Below are 17,346 nucleotides of genomic sequence, written 5' to 3' on the forward strand. Positions count from 1 at the left end.
ATACAAATCAATTTTCCTTGTGGTGGTGAAGTGGTGAATAATGCCTGGTTTGTTTAAAGGAGCATGACTGATTTTGGATGAAGGATCCTGTCACTTTGGCATTTTTAGTTTTATTTATTGCACGCAACTGTATAAAACCTGGTACTAGTCTCAGTGCCAGGCTTACTAGTGGAAAAGCTGAAAGGACCACATAACTCCTGGTGCAGCAAAGAGGTTCTCCTTCTGCAAGGCATTTGCTGGACTCCTGAAAAATTATTTTGAATAACATGGCAGAGAAGGATTTCATCAGTTGGCATCTACTGGCTTTATTTTTTCTTCCATTTTGCCTGTGTCAAGATGAATACATGGAGGTGAGCAGAAGATCTTATAAACCAGTGGCCAAAGTATTGCAAAGTCACCACCAGACTGGCCATAAAGGTTCCAGAAGCAGGGAAATATTGAAACAGCGGAGTCAACTTATAGAGTGGACTGTTGATAATAGCACTTCTACAGACCAAAAAGTCCTGAGACCAGAGGTAGATGATGTAGAACTGACTACCTCAGATAGAGTCCAGGTACTCTGAATTAATCTTCTAAAGATATCTTTAAAGCTAAGATCTTTTCTTTTTTTGCTAAGATTATTAGTGATATATTTATGAAATTATTTTTATTAAAGCTGTGTATTGGTCTGTATCCTGCTGGGTTGCTTTACAGGATCTTTTAATAAGCTGGTTGAGTGGCAGTGGTTGAGGACACTGGTTTCAACATAGACAGCAGCCCTTTGTTTTGCTGAAACTGTGATCCTGTGCAATCATATATTCTGATAAACAGTTTCTTAATTATTTCAAGGTATTACTAATTCAATATATTAAAGCTTTGGATTCTGTTAACTCATTTGGATGTGAAAGAAAATTACAGAATTTATAGAGGTATTTTGAAAGATTCAATTAGCAGAGAATTACTTAACTTGGAAATTATATATATAAAGTATATTCTTTTGAGCTAGAGACAAACATAATGAAATTCTGAGTGTTCAAAAATTTTATTCTAAGGAATAGCTTGAAAAAAACAGATACTAATGTCATGTGTAGATTTAATAATATATATCAACTTGACAGTTTCAGAGGAAAAAAGACTCAGAATGGAACTCTAAATCATCTACAGTATCTGCATTTTAAACTGGGAATCTTTTTATGCCTTTTACATAGCATTTTAGGTATTATAGTCATCAGCTCACAGCAAAGGGAAAAAGGCATAATTTGATTATACATAAAATACTGCAGTCCAAATTTAAAAGGAAAAATATGAAGGGCAGAAGATGAAGCTTCGTCTAGCACTAGGCAAAACAAAATTCCACTCAAATGAAGTTTTTGCTGATCGATGTTTTTTAGAAACAACAAGAATGTGTTTTATTGCTATTGCTGATACAAATGTTTGAGTCCTGTATAGTTCACCTTTTATCATTGGTTTTTTAAAACTCTTTCAGATCAAACTATGATATTTTGAATTCCAAAGATCATGGACATGCAGACAAGTGTTGAATAATAACCTACTTCATGATAAGCAGAGAGGAGATTTGATTTTAATCCTGTCCTAGGCTTGAAGAACTGAAACATATCCAAATATGGGAATAGGTTTAATACACCACTATATTCCCTGTATTTAAATTTTATAGTGTTTTGCATTTCATATTTCTTGGGCAGGAGTTATATGTTCCTCCAGTGCACTCAGCAAAATAGATATTTAACTGTAGGTATGTTAAATTGCTCTTGCAGTATATAAACAGTGTAAGCCATCAAGTACATAGTCCAATGAGCCAGCTAGTGTGTGCGTACCTCTTCACTGCAGAGAGAATTGTGCAGCTGCATACTACAGACCATGTACTATTGGTACTTAAAGAAGATTCCCCTTTAAGTCAACATAATTTCAGATAATGCAGGATTTAATACAACATTACAACTTTTTTAGGGGTCAAACTCTCCCTCATGGGAAGTGTCACTGTGTTTGGGTGCATGTGTCCCTCATCAGAGAGTTTAATGCAACATGTTTGGATTTGGCTGCTGGGAGAAGAGGCTGTGACATTAAAACGGAGCCCAGCGAGTCTGAGTACAGCTGATGGCAGTCATTTACCTGCCAGATTCTCTCTAAGAAGCAATCTTAGAAATGATGCAATTTTTGGCTTACTGAAATAAAATGGAGCACTAGCAGATGCATGACAGGGATAATCCATCACAGAGTGGCTGACGCAATAAGTATTTTCCATCTCTAGACTCCAGGCAGAGGAGGAACAAAGGGGGCACGGACATGTTTTAATTCATGTCAAACCTCTCTCTTCCCCTTGAGCTCTCTGAAAGCTGTTTCACCCTAAAGTCCCTACTTTCTTGGTTATCTTAGCTCTGGCTGGAGAATTCACCCTCTTGCTACAGTGTTTTAACAGTCCCATTTCCTGTTGTGGAAGAGAGACAACAGCATTGGTCTTTGCTGCACTGGGTACAAGGCCCTTTTCCACACTGCTGGTAACTTACATAAAATACAATGTGCATTTCTCATGCACAAGACTCTTAGTGACTGGGGAGAGCCATGCCAGACACGTTCTTCCTTTTCAGGTTGCTCTTTGAAAACCTTCAGGTACCCCTCAACCTACTGGTGTTTTACCCTGAATTCTGGCATTTTTGGTTTATCGAATTCTTTGCTAGAGAAGGGACATGGAGGGCCTTAGTCACCACAGAGAGATACTATTTTGCATTCAGAACAGGAGCCAAGAATGGTGGATGCACATTACTCGTCTTCTGCATTGTCTTTGAAAATATAACAGACACCCATAAAATTAATGAGGAAATGAAAAAGGGCTGGGTCTCCAATTATGTTTCGTTCACAGCTTTAAGTTAAGGGAATTTTATAGACCATCTGTTGCCTAGAACTACCTCCTACATACTAAATCATAGGAAATTCAGCAAATAGCCTCAGAGACCTTTTGAGTTTTCTATCTGTATTAGGATATCAATGTGGCAGATGCATTTCACAAGCTCCTAAACCATGTTCATGTTCTGAGAGCAATGCCAAAGATTCATTGTGTGATAAAATTTATGTGCAAATGGCTGCATAGGACACTTTTGGCAAATAGGTTATAATTAATCTCTTTGTCCCATTTCAGTGTAATTTTACGTTAGGAACAGGTTTTTCCTTTAAATGTACTCTTCATGAAGTTCACTGTTTTTAGAGATTGAAAGCGTATCCTGAATATTCATTGTTCTTGGCAGCTGACTGTGAACATTTTTTTCCTCCTAGTCAAAGAATCAGTAAAGATAATAAGTCAATACTACTTTACGACTTGCATAAGTAGTCATTTTGAAGTCAGTGGAACTGTTCTCACACAAACAGGCTGGCAGGACTTGCCTCATTTCACACGTAATAATCTGCTGAGCTTTTCGAGAAGTAAATGCCAAATAGCGTTTGGTTATGACCAGCACTAGTATCTATTTTATGATAACAGCTAATAATGTCATTCAGGATTTCAGTGCCTTGGGTAAAATCTTACCTGCACAGCAGGAGTCTCACATGCAGTCCAGTTTGCTGGATTCATACCTCCCCTTACCTATAATCCACAGTTCTAAGTCGTTGGATATTCCTAGGCTGATATGACTTATTTGCTTTTGGCAGGTGTGTATATAGTTTGTCTTCTCATTTAACATGAATATGAAGCACTACCAAAAAAGAGCTGGAGATTTTAATCTCAGTGCAACACTCAACATATTAGCATTTCAGGTGGTGCAAAATACTTGCGCAATTCCAGTCCTCTTGTACTTGGCTCCCCTTCAAGGACTGAAAATGAGCTGAAAGCAGGGCTACTTCTTCTCTCATATTAGGAAAGCTTTAAACTGTGTGTCTGGTAATTGTCAGTTATGTTCTTCCTAACAACTGAGAGAGATAAAACAGCAAGAAAGATACAAACAGGTTCTCCAGGAACAGACAGTCCAACAGGCAGAACTCATTTTTCTTATAAAATATAGACCTTATGCACAATTAAGGTAAAAAGCATAGAATTGACCAAAACCCCATAAATATGAAGCCCTTCTGCCCATTGGCAAGCTTTAACATTTCCATAACTCTTTGAAGATGATGCATATTTGTTGAGCTGTCAGGTCAGCCTTTATTCCCACAGTAGCTCCACCGTCGGCAGTTCCAGCTGGAAAGGGCATGTGTCTGTCCCATTGGAGGAGCTGCAGTATTTTGGTGGCATGAAAGGAGTTTTCTGTATCCATAAACATAAATTCCCAAGCCTCTTGAAATGAATGAATTCTGGGGATATGCTTGCTATTGTTCAAAACACGAGCAGAAAGCTTTAGTGTTTCAGAGTAAGCCAGCTGATGACCTTGAATACAGCACATTTATACGTTCCTTTGGCTCCCATCCCACCAGAGGCTCGTTTGCTGCCATTAAACCAATAGGTCTGCATTAGGCAAGTAATTTGAGGATGATAAAGATGAGTGGAAAGAAAGGGAAGGAAGACAAACAGTAGAATGATCAGAGAAAAGTAGCAGTCGGACTGGTGTAACTATCCCCCTCCAGAATTTAAGAACTGCCGATTTGCACCTCAGGATAATAGCAAAGAATTGTGGGGAAAAAGAAACAAAGAAGGAGGAATGAGAAGGAGGTAGAGGAATAAAATCAAACCCTGGACCTCTACCTCAGCTGACCCACTGGAAGATTTGTGATCACTAAGTCGTTGCAAGAGCCTAGTTACGAAATCCAGCCAGGATTGAATGAGACTCCAATAGTTTAAATACAATAATTTGGGAAAGAAAAGCACTGAAACAAAACTATTATCAAACTATTATTACAGTAGCTGAGTTGTGTATAATAAACTCATTAGTTTATTCATGCTGCTATATTAGTTTCAGGATTTAAACAGGTTTTCATAGTTACACACTCACAACTACAAATAATCAAATGTCCGTAACACCAGGTGTTGTGGTCAGTTCAAATTTTTGTCATGTATCTTGGCAATTTTTTAGGTTGTCCCAACTTTAGTAGCCTGTAAACATGCAAGTCTGGGGCCAGGAACAGGAATATGCTGCACAGCCATTTTTGTACATCTCCTTCAGGCAGTCCAACACAGTTTTCTTTGTGTTTAGTAGAGGATAGTTCATTGCTGAAGGTCAAATGAAGTCCCTTGTGTCCTACCATTCGTTGTACATAAGCTTGTTTGTCAGGAAAGGTCAGCTGAAATGTGGGATCCGTGAAAAGCTGGATAGGAACCTAACTGAAATACTCATGTAACTTTCATTACTTGGTATTATTTTATTTTCAAAACCCTCATTATTTGACAGGACAAGTTAGGGGTTTTTTTAATATTCGTATAGCTCTTAGAACACTTGAAGAGGTATTCCCTTAAATCTTCCAAAAATAACATCTTCAGGGACAACCCAAGGATGGAAGATTTCCAGATAAGAAGTGTTTTAAAAACTTAGCAAATATATAAACAGAGAATATATAATGAAGACCCTGTAACTGATGTGCATATGATTGATGGCCTCCATGAACGAGCTGTTTAAAGCTTATTTTTGTGCACTTAGCCCCCACAAACCGGACCGCAAAATCCAGACTGTAGTTCCTGCTGCCGTGGTGACTTTGGAGTTCGACTCTACCAAGGGCCCCCAGGACCTCCCGGGCCCCCTGGGATGCCAGGTAAAGATGAAGTTTAATTCATTTTTCAATCAGTCTAATTACAGGCTATAAATTACAGGATAGTCTATGAAATATCAGAGAATGGTCCAAACATCAGTATTTGGGACAGATTCAGAAACAAGTTTTTCTATCATTTCTGGGGAGACAGAGATTTTGAGTTAGACTCTAAAGTCTTTTCCAGTGAAAACCCATTTGTTATTAAAATTCAGCTCTTACAAATTCATACTGAAAGTAATCTTTTTACATTTCTAGGGCAAATTGGTCTCTCTTCTTAAAGCAGCATGAAACTTCCATTAAAGTTGGAAGAACTGTTCCCTGGAGTTGATTATTGCAATCACCTTTGAATATCCAGCTATGTTATTGTGTACCATATTCAGGAGCTTTTTTTCATCTAGCATACTACTAACCAATATTTTACAGAGACCCACATGCTTTTATTCTCCCATAGAAATGTCTTCTTTTCCTTCTTTCTTCTTATCTTCCATAATAAAAAGTACCTTTTGTTTTCCATTAAAAATGCACACAGAAGAACAGGATACAGAAGAAAAGGGTATACTTTGATCTGATAATTGGTATGGAAAAAAGAAGAGCCTAGAAAAGGGAAAAAAATAGTTACTTGCATGTTAGTGTAAGTTTGCTACAGCAGCTACCTTCAGGGATTTGAAAATCACCATTCCTAAAGAAACATAAAATGTAAACGAACATGTCACTGACTGACAGATTGGTCTCATCTTCAAAAGCTTATGTCTTCTGTTATCACAATAAAATGCAATTTCATAATCCTTCTGTCTCACAAATGTACTGACAGTAACACACATGACAGATAACCATATAAAAAAAATTAATGCAGTGAGTTTGGGCAGAAATAGTTTATAGTAATAGTTAAATCTGACTGTTATGAAGTTAAATCTGAGTGAATGAAGTGTTTCAAGAACTAGTTTCAGTTGGCAAAATGTTGAAATAAATTGTTACTTTCACATATTTTGCATATTAGGCAAAATAAGGTCATAGGCATATTTGGTATTAGCCTGCTGTAAGCTATTCATGCATCAGCCTTTATAAAAATGCTGTTGACCAGTACAGAAGTAAGAAAAATCTAATGGTGAGGCCTCTTGTGCAGAAATACTGCATTACATATTAATAGTTGGCTTCTTAGAAGCAGGACACAATTTTACATTAGACCCACGCTTTCAAGACTGCAGTGGACATACTGGGACACAGCCCAGTCCCACTTTTGCCCTCTCCTCATGCAAGGATGTATCTCAGTCACACTTTCTTGTCACCACAGGATGCCACAAATGTATGGCCGACGGCAACCTTCTGCACCCTGGAATTTCTCTGTCTCCTTCATCTGCTGCATTTCATATCATTGTGCCCGTCAGGGGAATGACAACAGCTGCTTTTCCATTGATTGATTCAAATGTCGCTTGCAGACTTCTGTTCTGAACCGGTAGAGAAGTAGTTCTGGCTTTATATGAAAGATCATTCTAGTTATTTTTAAGAGTTATTGATTTCTCTATCCAAACAAAAATTGGCTTAATTTCTTCCACCATTTAGCTTCCTCATTTGAAGTAAATTTTTTCCTCAAGACAAAAACTCTGAAGAATCACTTAATCATTAGATTTGATCTCAAACAACACCATTCTTCTTGTAAATTCGTAACCAGATTGACTAGTCAAAGAACAAGCAGAGTGGCAAAGACTCTAATTTCAATTCAGGTAGAATTAGAATAATGATGACACTAATTAATCGCCTGAGTAATTAATTGAAAGGTCAGGCTTTTGCTTCAGGTAGGCATAATAATTGCTCAGTGATTCTAGCCAACTTCAAAATTTTGTCAGTCGCATAGCTCAGTAATTTCCTCAGTAAACATCAGGAAGTAAGTAATACTGCAGATGCAGGAATATGGTTTTATAATGACCCTTTTTACAAGAAGCCATCTCAGAAAAGCTTCATTATAAAAATTTTGTCTTTCTTTAAATCTAGGATGCAATCAATCAACCCCTTCAAGCTAACCAGCACCCTGAGAATGCACACTTTCCCGTTTTTCGCACAGATGGGTCATTTAGCTAATTCAAGGCTACACTGATTCTTCACTTGTGTAGACATGTTTTAAAGATAGCAAAATGTTATTCAAAATTATCTTATCCTATCCTAATCAACTTGAATTACCAGGAAATAAGTTTTTACACAAAAGGGAAAGCAAGAGTGCTTATGCAGGCTACCTGGTATGTGTCAATAGGCAGTGGCTTTCACTTTCCTTGAGCCCCACGTCCCCTGAGGTCTTGTCCTTGCACGTTTCTCCAGCAATGCAACAACTTGAGACATTGGCAGTTCATACAGCAACACCAAGATAGCATGAGGGTTCACTCTTAAACATCAATTTACGTCCTTCTGGAAACTTGCTCATCAAAAGCTTCACCTTCACCTTAACCACACAGCTATTTCTTATCCACTGCAGCTCCATCTGGGTTTTATGGTACTGAAAAGTCCGTGTGTTGCAAACTGGTGGAAAAGGATCCTGTCATAGTTATCTGTTAAAATATATTATATGAAATCATTTAAGTTAAACAGAAAGCTCTGTTTCCTTTAAGGAAATCATGGAAACAATGGAAATAATGGAGCAACTGGCCAGGAAGGAGCCAAAGGTGAGAAAGGAGACAGAGGAGATATGGGACCGAGGGGAGAGCGTGGCCATCATGGACCCAAAGGCGAGAAGGGTTATCCTGGGATTCCCCCAGAGCTGCAGGTACAAAATCTCTGGCTTGTGTTGGCTGCAGCAGTTCTCAGGTTATGGTTTTCTTCTCTGAAAAACAGCACCTAACTACTGTAAGATACTTAAGAAAATCCCTCTGTAAATTAATACAGTGAGAGACATATATAGCCCTTGTCATGACTGACAAATGTGCTCTGCCAGATCTTCCTGGAAAAGAAAGACATCAGGGCTTAGTCTTTTCTTAGAGTAAGAATCCAGCTGAGAAATGTGCAGGAAGAAACGTACATGGTTCCCTTTTAGGGCAGAAAGTCAGTATCTGGGTCATTAAAGAACAGTGGGGACTATCATTTTTCTATCAAGATGTATCACATACATAACTGCGCTTCCTATGGCATGTGAAAAGAGTCCCACAATCTGGCAGATGGCAGAGAGCTTATGTGCATATATATATCTGCAGTACAGCGGAGACGTGGTGTAGTGCTGTTCTTAAGGCAACTGAAAGCAAATGGGACTTGGACAACTAAGATCCTTGGTTGCTGTTGCAAAGGGGATTTAAAAGAATTGTCCACACTGTATACTGCAGTGTAGCAATATACGGGCAGTTCATGTGCAATAGCAGGAAAATTCACAATGAAAATAGTTTCCAAAATTATTGGACTTTTGTAATAAAGCAGAATTGTTTTAGTATTCTTAAAGAATTAACTGGAATTAACATAATAGCTGAACATCTTAAAAACATATTGTTGTTATTGCATTCAACATAAATCCTTTTGCAATTTTAAAATGAGCTATCAGCATTTTTTTCTTACATATAGTGGTAGTAATTTAATTAAAAACTGAATAATGAAAGAGTATGAATAACAAAAGCTCATATTGCAATACCTATTTCCAAGTAAAATTCCATCACTGTTTTTAACAGATGTGTTTAAAAATTCTTTACACAGCATAGCATATAATTTCTTGTTAACATCATGCTTAAGAATTTTAGAGCGGGGGGAGGTTCAGGAGAAAACACTTTTGAATACAATACCGTTTTAAGTACAGGATTATTTTGAAAGATTTGGCATGTCTATGTTGATCTGCTACTTCAAAATCAGACCTAGGGAAAAGAACATCTTTTTCAACCCTTTTGATCAGTCCAAGAAAAGTAGCTTGGGGTCAAAGAGAATGTGAAATGGAATCTAGACAAAAAGCTATAAATTCCATCAAGCTGCCATTACAGCTGCTTTCCTTTAACACATGATGAACTTTAATGTGATCCTGGCTGAGAAGCAAGAAGTTAACAGTTTGCCATCATAGAAAATGCATCCATGCAGGGGTAAGGAAAATCAGCCCAAGCTTTCAGCTCCCATCTGGAGCTCCTCAAATTTCTGAGCAGATGGCTAATGATTTCCATTGCTGGATCCAGGCTTGCATTTGATTTTGCCTGATTTGATTTTGTTCTCATTTGGATCTGAAATCAAAAGAAGTTTGGGGTGGTTTTTTTTTAATACCAATATAGCTGGAATCTCATGAAAAACGTCATTTTTGTGAGGGGCAGTAACAATGGTAATTGCACACTTCGAAGAAGTTGATAGAGATAAAATGCCAAGTCACTATATGACCTTCTGGCATCCAGGTGCAGCAATTCTGCCTGTACCCTGTTTACTGACAGTCAGCCGGGGGGGATCACAGACTCACAGAAGAGAGAACCCCCTTCCCTGCCCGTGCATGTTGGCAAGATCGTTCCCTGGTATCGCCATGTTTCCCCATGAAACATTTTCCATGGCCAATATGTCTCACTGCAAGAAGTGTAACATGAAGTTGAAGCACAGTTTCCACTTTCTTCGTTTCTTCGTTTGATCTCTACCACCTCTGTTGTCGTGACTGAGGGCACAGGGAAACTGGTAAGAGAGAAAAAGCACTGAATGTTGAGTCCCAGCAACTGCACTACTAGAGGACTTCTAATAAAAATACTTAATGTATCTCTGAGGGTAGTTAGCAAGAAACACTAATGTGTATGAATTTTACCAAGCATTACTTATTCCACACATTCAGTTAAAAGCAATATCCAGTCTAAATGCATTGAGGAATATATAAAAAATAATCAAATCACTTTTGTCAGAAACACCATCCATTTCAATACCAGTTTTCTGTTGCATCATTCTAGAGAGACTTAAAAGTAAATAAAATCCCAAACGAAGGTCCTGACCTGCAAACACTTGCCCATACACTTACTTTTACAGTCATGAATAGTCCAATTGAATGTAAGAAGCCTAGTCCTCTTCCAGTTTCACTCAATGGGAGTTTTGTTACTGGAGTTTAATGGCTTTGGAGCAAGCCCTAGAAGAACATCTCTGTCAGGAAAATAAACAGACCTTAAATACAGGAAAAAATTCTGTAGCTGATTCCTCTACACATGTGCACTTCATGAACGACTGCCTGAATAAGGACTGCTTTTTTGCAGGTTGCATTCATGGCTTCCATGGCTACTCACTTCAGCAACCAGAACAGTGGGATCATCTTCAGTAGTGTCGAAACCAATGTTGGGAATTTTTTTGATGTCATGACTGGGAGATTTGGTGCTCCAGTGAATGGTGAGTTTTTGCAAAACAAAATAATGCAATTCTGGGAGCTATAGGGAGAAGCGTGGTCAATAATGATGAGAAACTAGTTAACTGCCTTTGCGCAAGGCACTGATGAGACTCACTCTGCATAGCTCTTGCTACCTGCTTTCAGCAAAAATGAAATTGGAAACTGAGCAAGCCAAGAGAGGGTTTGCCAGCCAGTGAGACCCGTGCTGGCACAAAGGCAGGAGGAAGAGGCATGGACAGAGCTGGGGAGGGAGCAGGACCATCTGCTTGGAGACCTTTAGCCCTTCAGCCAGTGTGATGAGATAACCATGGCCTTGGCTGTTGCAGCAGCAGCAGCTTCACAGTTGCTTTCTCCACCTCCTGCATCCAGTCTCTCTCTTCATCCCCATCCTCCATCATGCCAGTTCAGCTATGAGCTGGCCTGCAACATATGTGTGGCTGGAAATGAGGCATTACGGTTTTTCCTGAGTTATTTTTCAGCTGCATCAATCCCCCATCTTATGCAGCTGTGGCATAGGAAGAACAATAACCATAGACAGGGAGACAGGGCCATAACCACAAACATGTCTAAGCAAAACCTGAAACCACCTTCCTTCACTTGGCCTTTTTCACCCTGTCATTCATTTACTGACTGCTGTGGGAAATTATATTAAATTAAATAAAAGTCAGGCCCTCCAAGCTTGCTGTAGCACATCTTACTGACAGTTAGGGGTGTGTGTCCTCACAGCTGCTTCCTTTTGAGGTTAATGAATATGCAGATGTCAATAAACTTTGACCCACAATGATGTAATGACTTTGATGCAAACTCCAAGCTCCCATTGCAGGGTCAATGCTACAGACTTACTGCTCAGGAACCAGGAGCTTGTCTTCCCGCTTTGGGGAGTCTTGTAGAGCTCATGACACATAATACGGTTGCACCGACGACATTGTTGGCACCTTTCAGACAGAGAAAGCGCTCAAAAGAAAAAGGGTGATGGCAAGGGTGTGTTGTGCAAGAGAAAACGGTGGCCATGTCTGCATTGTTCAGGATGCGGCACGGCCGGGTGAGCAGCAGTGGGTGCTGCTAAAACCACTCATGCCCTGCCTGACCTGGGCGACATGCTGGCTGTCTGACAGCCTCTGAGGCTGAGCCCTGGCTGGCCTGGAGGCTGCCCTTTTGGGAGAGGATAAGGAAAAGAAGGTGAGAGAGGGGTCACTAGTCTCAGCCTCTGGGAAATTTCCGTTTCAGTGAGAAGGAAGGGATGAGCAGTCCTGCCATGTTCAAATACAGTCATTTCTCTGGAATAGGATGTGGCCAAACCCCTGCCATATGCAGAATAAAAATGAATCAGATTTTGGCACACTATAAGCAGAGGCAAAATACCCACTGACAACTGGAAGGTAATTTTGGCCTCAGCTGTTACATTTTCTAAGCAAGAAGCACAAGTCTGTAGCATGACTACCTGCCTCTATGAAGCAAACACGTTGTATTTGGTAATCTTTTCAGGGGTGTATTTCTTCACCTTCAATATGATGAAGCATGAAGATGTGGAGGAAGTGTACGTGTACCTGATGCACAATGGTAATACAGTTTTCAGCTTATATAGGTAAGTGAAGGGCCAGGCCATTTTAGTGCTAAAGACTTGTTTGCACAGATGTGATAGCTTGCTCACATTTCAAGAAACATGAAATTGTTCATTTTTAGAAGAAATTCTGTAGGGTAAAATAAAAAACAAAGAAAAACTATTGTATTTTGCCCTCCTCAGCTTGCAAATTTGCATCATACCCGCCACAGATCCTGGACCTAAAATTCAGGCTTGATCACAAGTTCCTCAAAGCTCAGGGGAAAGGAATTAACACTGCAAGTCAGGGTTGGACTCCAGTGGTAACATGCTGTCTTTCTGCTAAAACCTACCTTCATCCTCATTTTGCCTGTCAGACTGGTGACATTCTTCTTAAAGATTAGGGGAGAGCAATTTACTTTAAAGGTGGAGAGCATTTAAACTGCAGTAGTAAGGTCCTCCATTTACTGGCTTTGTTATCATTAGCACACCTGGAATAAAAAGTTTCTGAATCCTTTATGTTAGCTGGAGGATCATCAAGAATAGGACTCACTTCTAGCTTATCAACTTCTATAAGGACCAGGTCAAGAAGCTTGTAGCCAGATGGATATCTGAAAACAATATGTGTTTGGAAAAAACTATTATTTCTTTAATACCAACCAGAGGTCTGATGGTATTAGATCTGATGGTTTTAGGCCTGAACTTCTCTCTTGAGCCTGAATAAACAGACACAAAAGCTTAGATTGATCACACTGAATTTTAGGCACTTACCTGATAGCAGGTTCATTTAAGCTATCAAGGTTTCTTCAACAGCCCGTACCTGAAGCACCACCAAAGGGTGCTTCATTCCCAATAGATCTTTCCTGCAAAAGAAAAAGTGCCCATTTTTTTTTCCCCTGAAGCATTGATGTCAGAAAAGGCAACAGGTGGGAACCAAACCTCACTCAAAGCCAGCAGGCTAGCCCCCATCAAAAGTATCTGTGTTCCAACAAAAGGCCTCAGGATGGAGTGAGCTGCCCGTCTCTGCTCACTGCCTGTGCTGGGAGCACAGGGGCTCAGCTCACATGAGACTCCTGACCTGGTGGCATTTGAAATTAGCTGGGATGAATCCAAGGAAAGAAGAGCATCACAGGAAATCTGGAGTGTTGTGATGAATGAGCAGAGTTTTATTTTAAACAACAAATTTGTTCCTGTGCCCTGGAAAAAAAAACCTAAGTTAAAATTCCAGAATTTCAGAAAGGAATGAAATGATGCAATTAGGTAAGGTGCAAAATTTGACTAGGAGATCAAATGCAGAAAGATGCCAAAATTTCCTCATAAAGCTGAAAAAATGTTGGCAAGCCTTTCAAGGAAGTTTTGCTCAGGATAACAACATGCTTTCTTGGATTTTTTTTTTTAAGTTGTTTACTTGATGATTATTGAGAAACAAAAGCTAACTTGTTAAAATATTCATCCTTAGCTATGAATCAAAAGGGAAAGCGGACACTTCAGGAAACAGCGCAGTGCTGAAACTTGCCAAGGGAGATGAAGTTTGGCTGCGAATGGGGAATGGAGCCCTCCACGGGGACCATCAACGCTTCTCTACCTTTGCAGGGTTTCTTCTTTTTGAAACCAAGTAAAAAGAGAAACAACCCAATAGATGTTTATCTGAGGAAACTTCCTTTTTGGAACCGGTATTTTTCTCTGGACTGTGGAATAGCACCACAACATTGAAAGATCAAGAAGGCTTGTTTTGATGCAATGCATTGCTATTTGTGCATCAGAGATGAGCTAAATACATTGGGTAGTTGACACACAGATTCATAGAAGATGTATTGTCATCTGGGTTGTATCTGGTGAATCGTTAAATGTTGCTATTGCTCTCTTCTCCAAAGTGACTGAAAAACAAAGGAAAAGGAGTTTAAATAATTTAGAGAGCAGTTTACGCAGCAAAGTCAATTTTGTCTGTAAATATACTTTAGCTAAGTATATGTCAGGAATTGAACAATTGATTCACGTTTTTCTGTTCATTTATTCAGTTCTTATTACATGTTCATTTAAGTTTGCATCATGGAAACAGGCCTAAATGAATTATAAGTAGGCTTATATGAGACCAGGTTTAAAGGAAGACTGGACCTGAATAAACTTTACAAATAGAAGAAAAAAATGTGAAAATAAAGATGTCAAGGATTCAGGTTTATTGCATTCCCATCTCAAACCTCTAAAGATGTACCTGGTATCATTTTTCATAGATTTTTGGTACATATTTATGGTGTCTCTCTCTCTCTCTTAAAAAAGAGTGGTAGTAATTCTTGCCTTAGTAGCAGCTTGAAGCTAAGGTAATTTAGCACACAGTGTGCAGGGGATCAGACAGGGGAACTGTAATGTTTCTTCCTAGCCTTCAAATCGTTAAAACTTGATGTAACTGAATGCAAGGTGTCAAAGCAGAGGTATATATGCTGGAGGAGTTGGGATACGCCAACAGCACAAAGAAACGCATGCTTTGTGGAGTTTGGAGCTCTTTTAGAAGGATGTACCTTTTAATATTGCATATTTACTTAACAGTGAAGTTGTTGATACAGTTTTCCTACCAGCCTTCCAAGAAGCAGTATTTCAGGAAAAGACATTGCAGCCTGGCACAGCAGCAGCTAACCCAGTTCAATATTTAACTGGTGAAAGCAAACGCTGGCTGGCTCAGAAGTTCTGGTCACAGTAAACTGGGCCATTCTTCAGCATCAACATTTGCCAACAGCTTTTCAAAATTTGGGTACCTGAAATCCCGTCCTGTTATTTTCTTTTCATCGGAATCAGCACCAAATATACTAAGGTGAAAGAGGGTAGATTTAGGTTAGATATAAGTAAGAAACTCTTCACTATGAAGGTGGTGAGGCACTGGAACAGGTTGCCCAGAGAAGTTGTGGATGTCCCATCCTTGGAAGTGTTCAAGCCAGGCTGGATGGGGCTTGGAGCACCCTGGTCGAGTGGAAGGTGTCCCTGCCTGTGGCAGGGGGGTTGGAATCAGATGATCTTTAAGGTCCCTTCCAACCCAAACCATTCTATGATTCTAAATGATTCTATGAATACTGAAGTTTGAATGTATCTTCTGCACCTTCTGGCTCTCCACATACAAGCTAATGAAATACAAATTACATTTTAACAGATATTACATTTTAACCAGACATTACCTGCCATTAATGTGTAACAAGCAGGGGGGGTAGGAAAACATTTATTTGAAATTCTTTTATACTGGATACAGTACCAGTAGCACGACAATAGAGCAAAAATCTGCCCTGTGAATTTGTATGTCCTTGTACACCTTCCTAGAGTAGGTAAACCATGTCTTACGATGAGAAATGCATGTTGATACTTGATGATTATGACTTCTGATTTTTTAGTTTTATGCCTCAACCACTGAAAGTATTAGCTTTAATGAACTGTTGTCCGATGAGTTTTATTGTTTCTTTACCAACTTGGGTCAGGTTTGCACCACATAGGTTTTCAAAACCTGAGACCATGTTATTTTAATAAGCATTTTAGTAAAATTCTGGCATGCCTTCAAACTAAAACCCACCCACCAGGCAGTCAGATAATGTTATTCTTTTGGAATAAGTGCACAAGTTGTATGAGATATATAGCATCATGAGCTAATTTCACGGTAGGAAAAATCTTGAAAAAAGTGTTTCTTGTTGTGTTAGGAATGTTTGCTTACTTTGTAACACATACATTTAGTCAATAAAGTTTAATAGTCATAAAACTATACTGGTTTGTTCATATCTATATTTACCAAGGACCTTACCATTTGGAGACTATGGAGATATATTCTTAATGTTTTTCCTAAGCATTCATTTTGCTACTGATCGGGAGAAAGCCAGCACTAAAGGTCAAAATATATTTATTTTACATGTGTGTACATATATATACACACACACACATAAAATTTAAATCCCTAAGGTTTCCTTTGGGGACTTAATTTTCCTTTATGGCATGGCCATTTTAATCCATATTGGTCAGAATAAAGCACTTAGAAACTATGATACATACGCTCATTTTAAGCTCCTTTGCATTATCTCTCGTAATGGCCATGATATAAAAGAAAGCCAAGTTTTGCTATTCTCATTTTACGTTGTTTTCACAAGTTTTCTGCAACTTGGCCTGCAAAGAGCGGAAAGCAATTAAGAATCACCACAATAGCTTCTGACAAACAAACAGCAGCATGGTCTCAGTTCCAAGGTTAAAGCTAAGAGGTTTTTTACATCAAGGTTGAAACTTCCTAGTTTTTGTATGAAATCTCTGCAGTCTTTCTTCTGCAAAGCTGTTGCATGCAATCTCTGCTGTCTGAGTGATGTAATACTTTAAAAATAAATTGTTAACTTACGTATTAATTTCAAAGCTCTTGAAAATACAGCAGCTGATGTAAAAATCTGTGTGTGTGTATGTTGCTGTTCCTCAAAATTATCACATTTCACATTCAGTAAGTCATGTGGAATGTATGGTTTTTTCTCAGAAATGTTTATGAAAATTAGTAATCTTTCCATTGCTGCTGATAATTGAAAGCCTCTTGCTTAGCAGATGCTCAAGGCAAAATGTCTTCTCTCAGAGATTTTGTCCTCTGTTATAATATAGGTTGTACCTTGTAATTTGTGTTACAAGTGAGAAACCTTCTGGAAACTCAAAAGCTGCAATTTGGAGTATATTTAATGGTTTCTTGTCTTTGCTAAGCTGAGACTCTCCCCCCCAGAGCTCCCAGATTTAACCAAAACTTGGCAAGAGCTGCAAGCCCCTGCCTGCCACAGAGCTGTGGTTTGGTAGGCGATATTCTGCCCCTGTAGTAGGAGCTGGCATCCTAGCAGGAGAAAACACTGCCTCACAC

General features: G+C 39.0%; 1 protein-coding gene across 1 annotated transcript; it reads left to right on the forward strand.

Moving 5' to 3' along the window:
* Window positions 1-266: 266 nt before the first annotated feature.
* C1QTNF3 (C1q and TNF related 3) lies at window positions 267-14,116 on the forward strand. Its single transcript, XM_075137380.1, has 6 exons — window positions 267-554; window positions 5,556-5,667; window positions 8,262-8,416; window positions 10,830-10,959; window positions 12,443-12,542; window positions 13,957-14,116. The coding sequence occupies exons 1-6, from the start codon at window positions 267-269 to the stop codon at window positions 14,114-14,116; spliced, it is 945 nt and encodes a 314-aa protein (XP_074993481.1).
* Window positions 14,117-17,346: the final 3,230 nt, after the last annotated feature.

Source organism: Calonectris borealis, chromosome Z (assembly GCF_964195595.1).
Source record: "Calonectris borealis chromosome Z, bCalBor7.hap1.2, whole genome shotgun sequence".
NCBI lineage: Eukaryota > Metazoa > Chordata > Aves > Procellariiformes > Procellariidae > Calonectris > Calonectris borealis.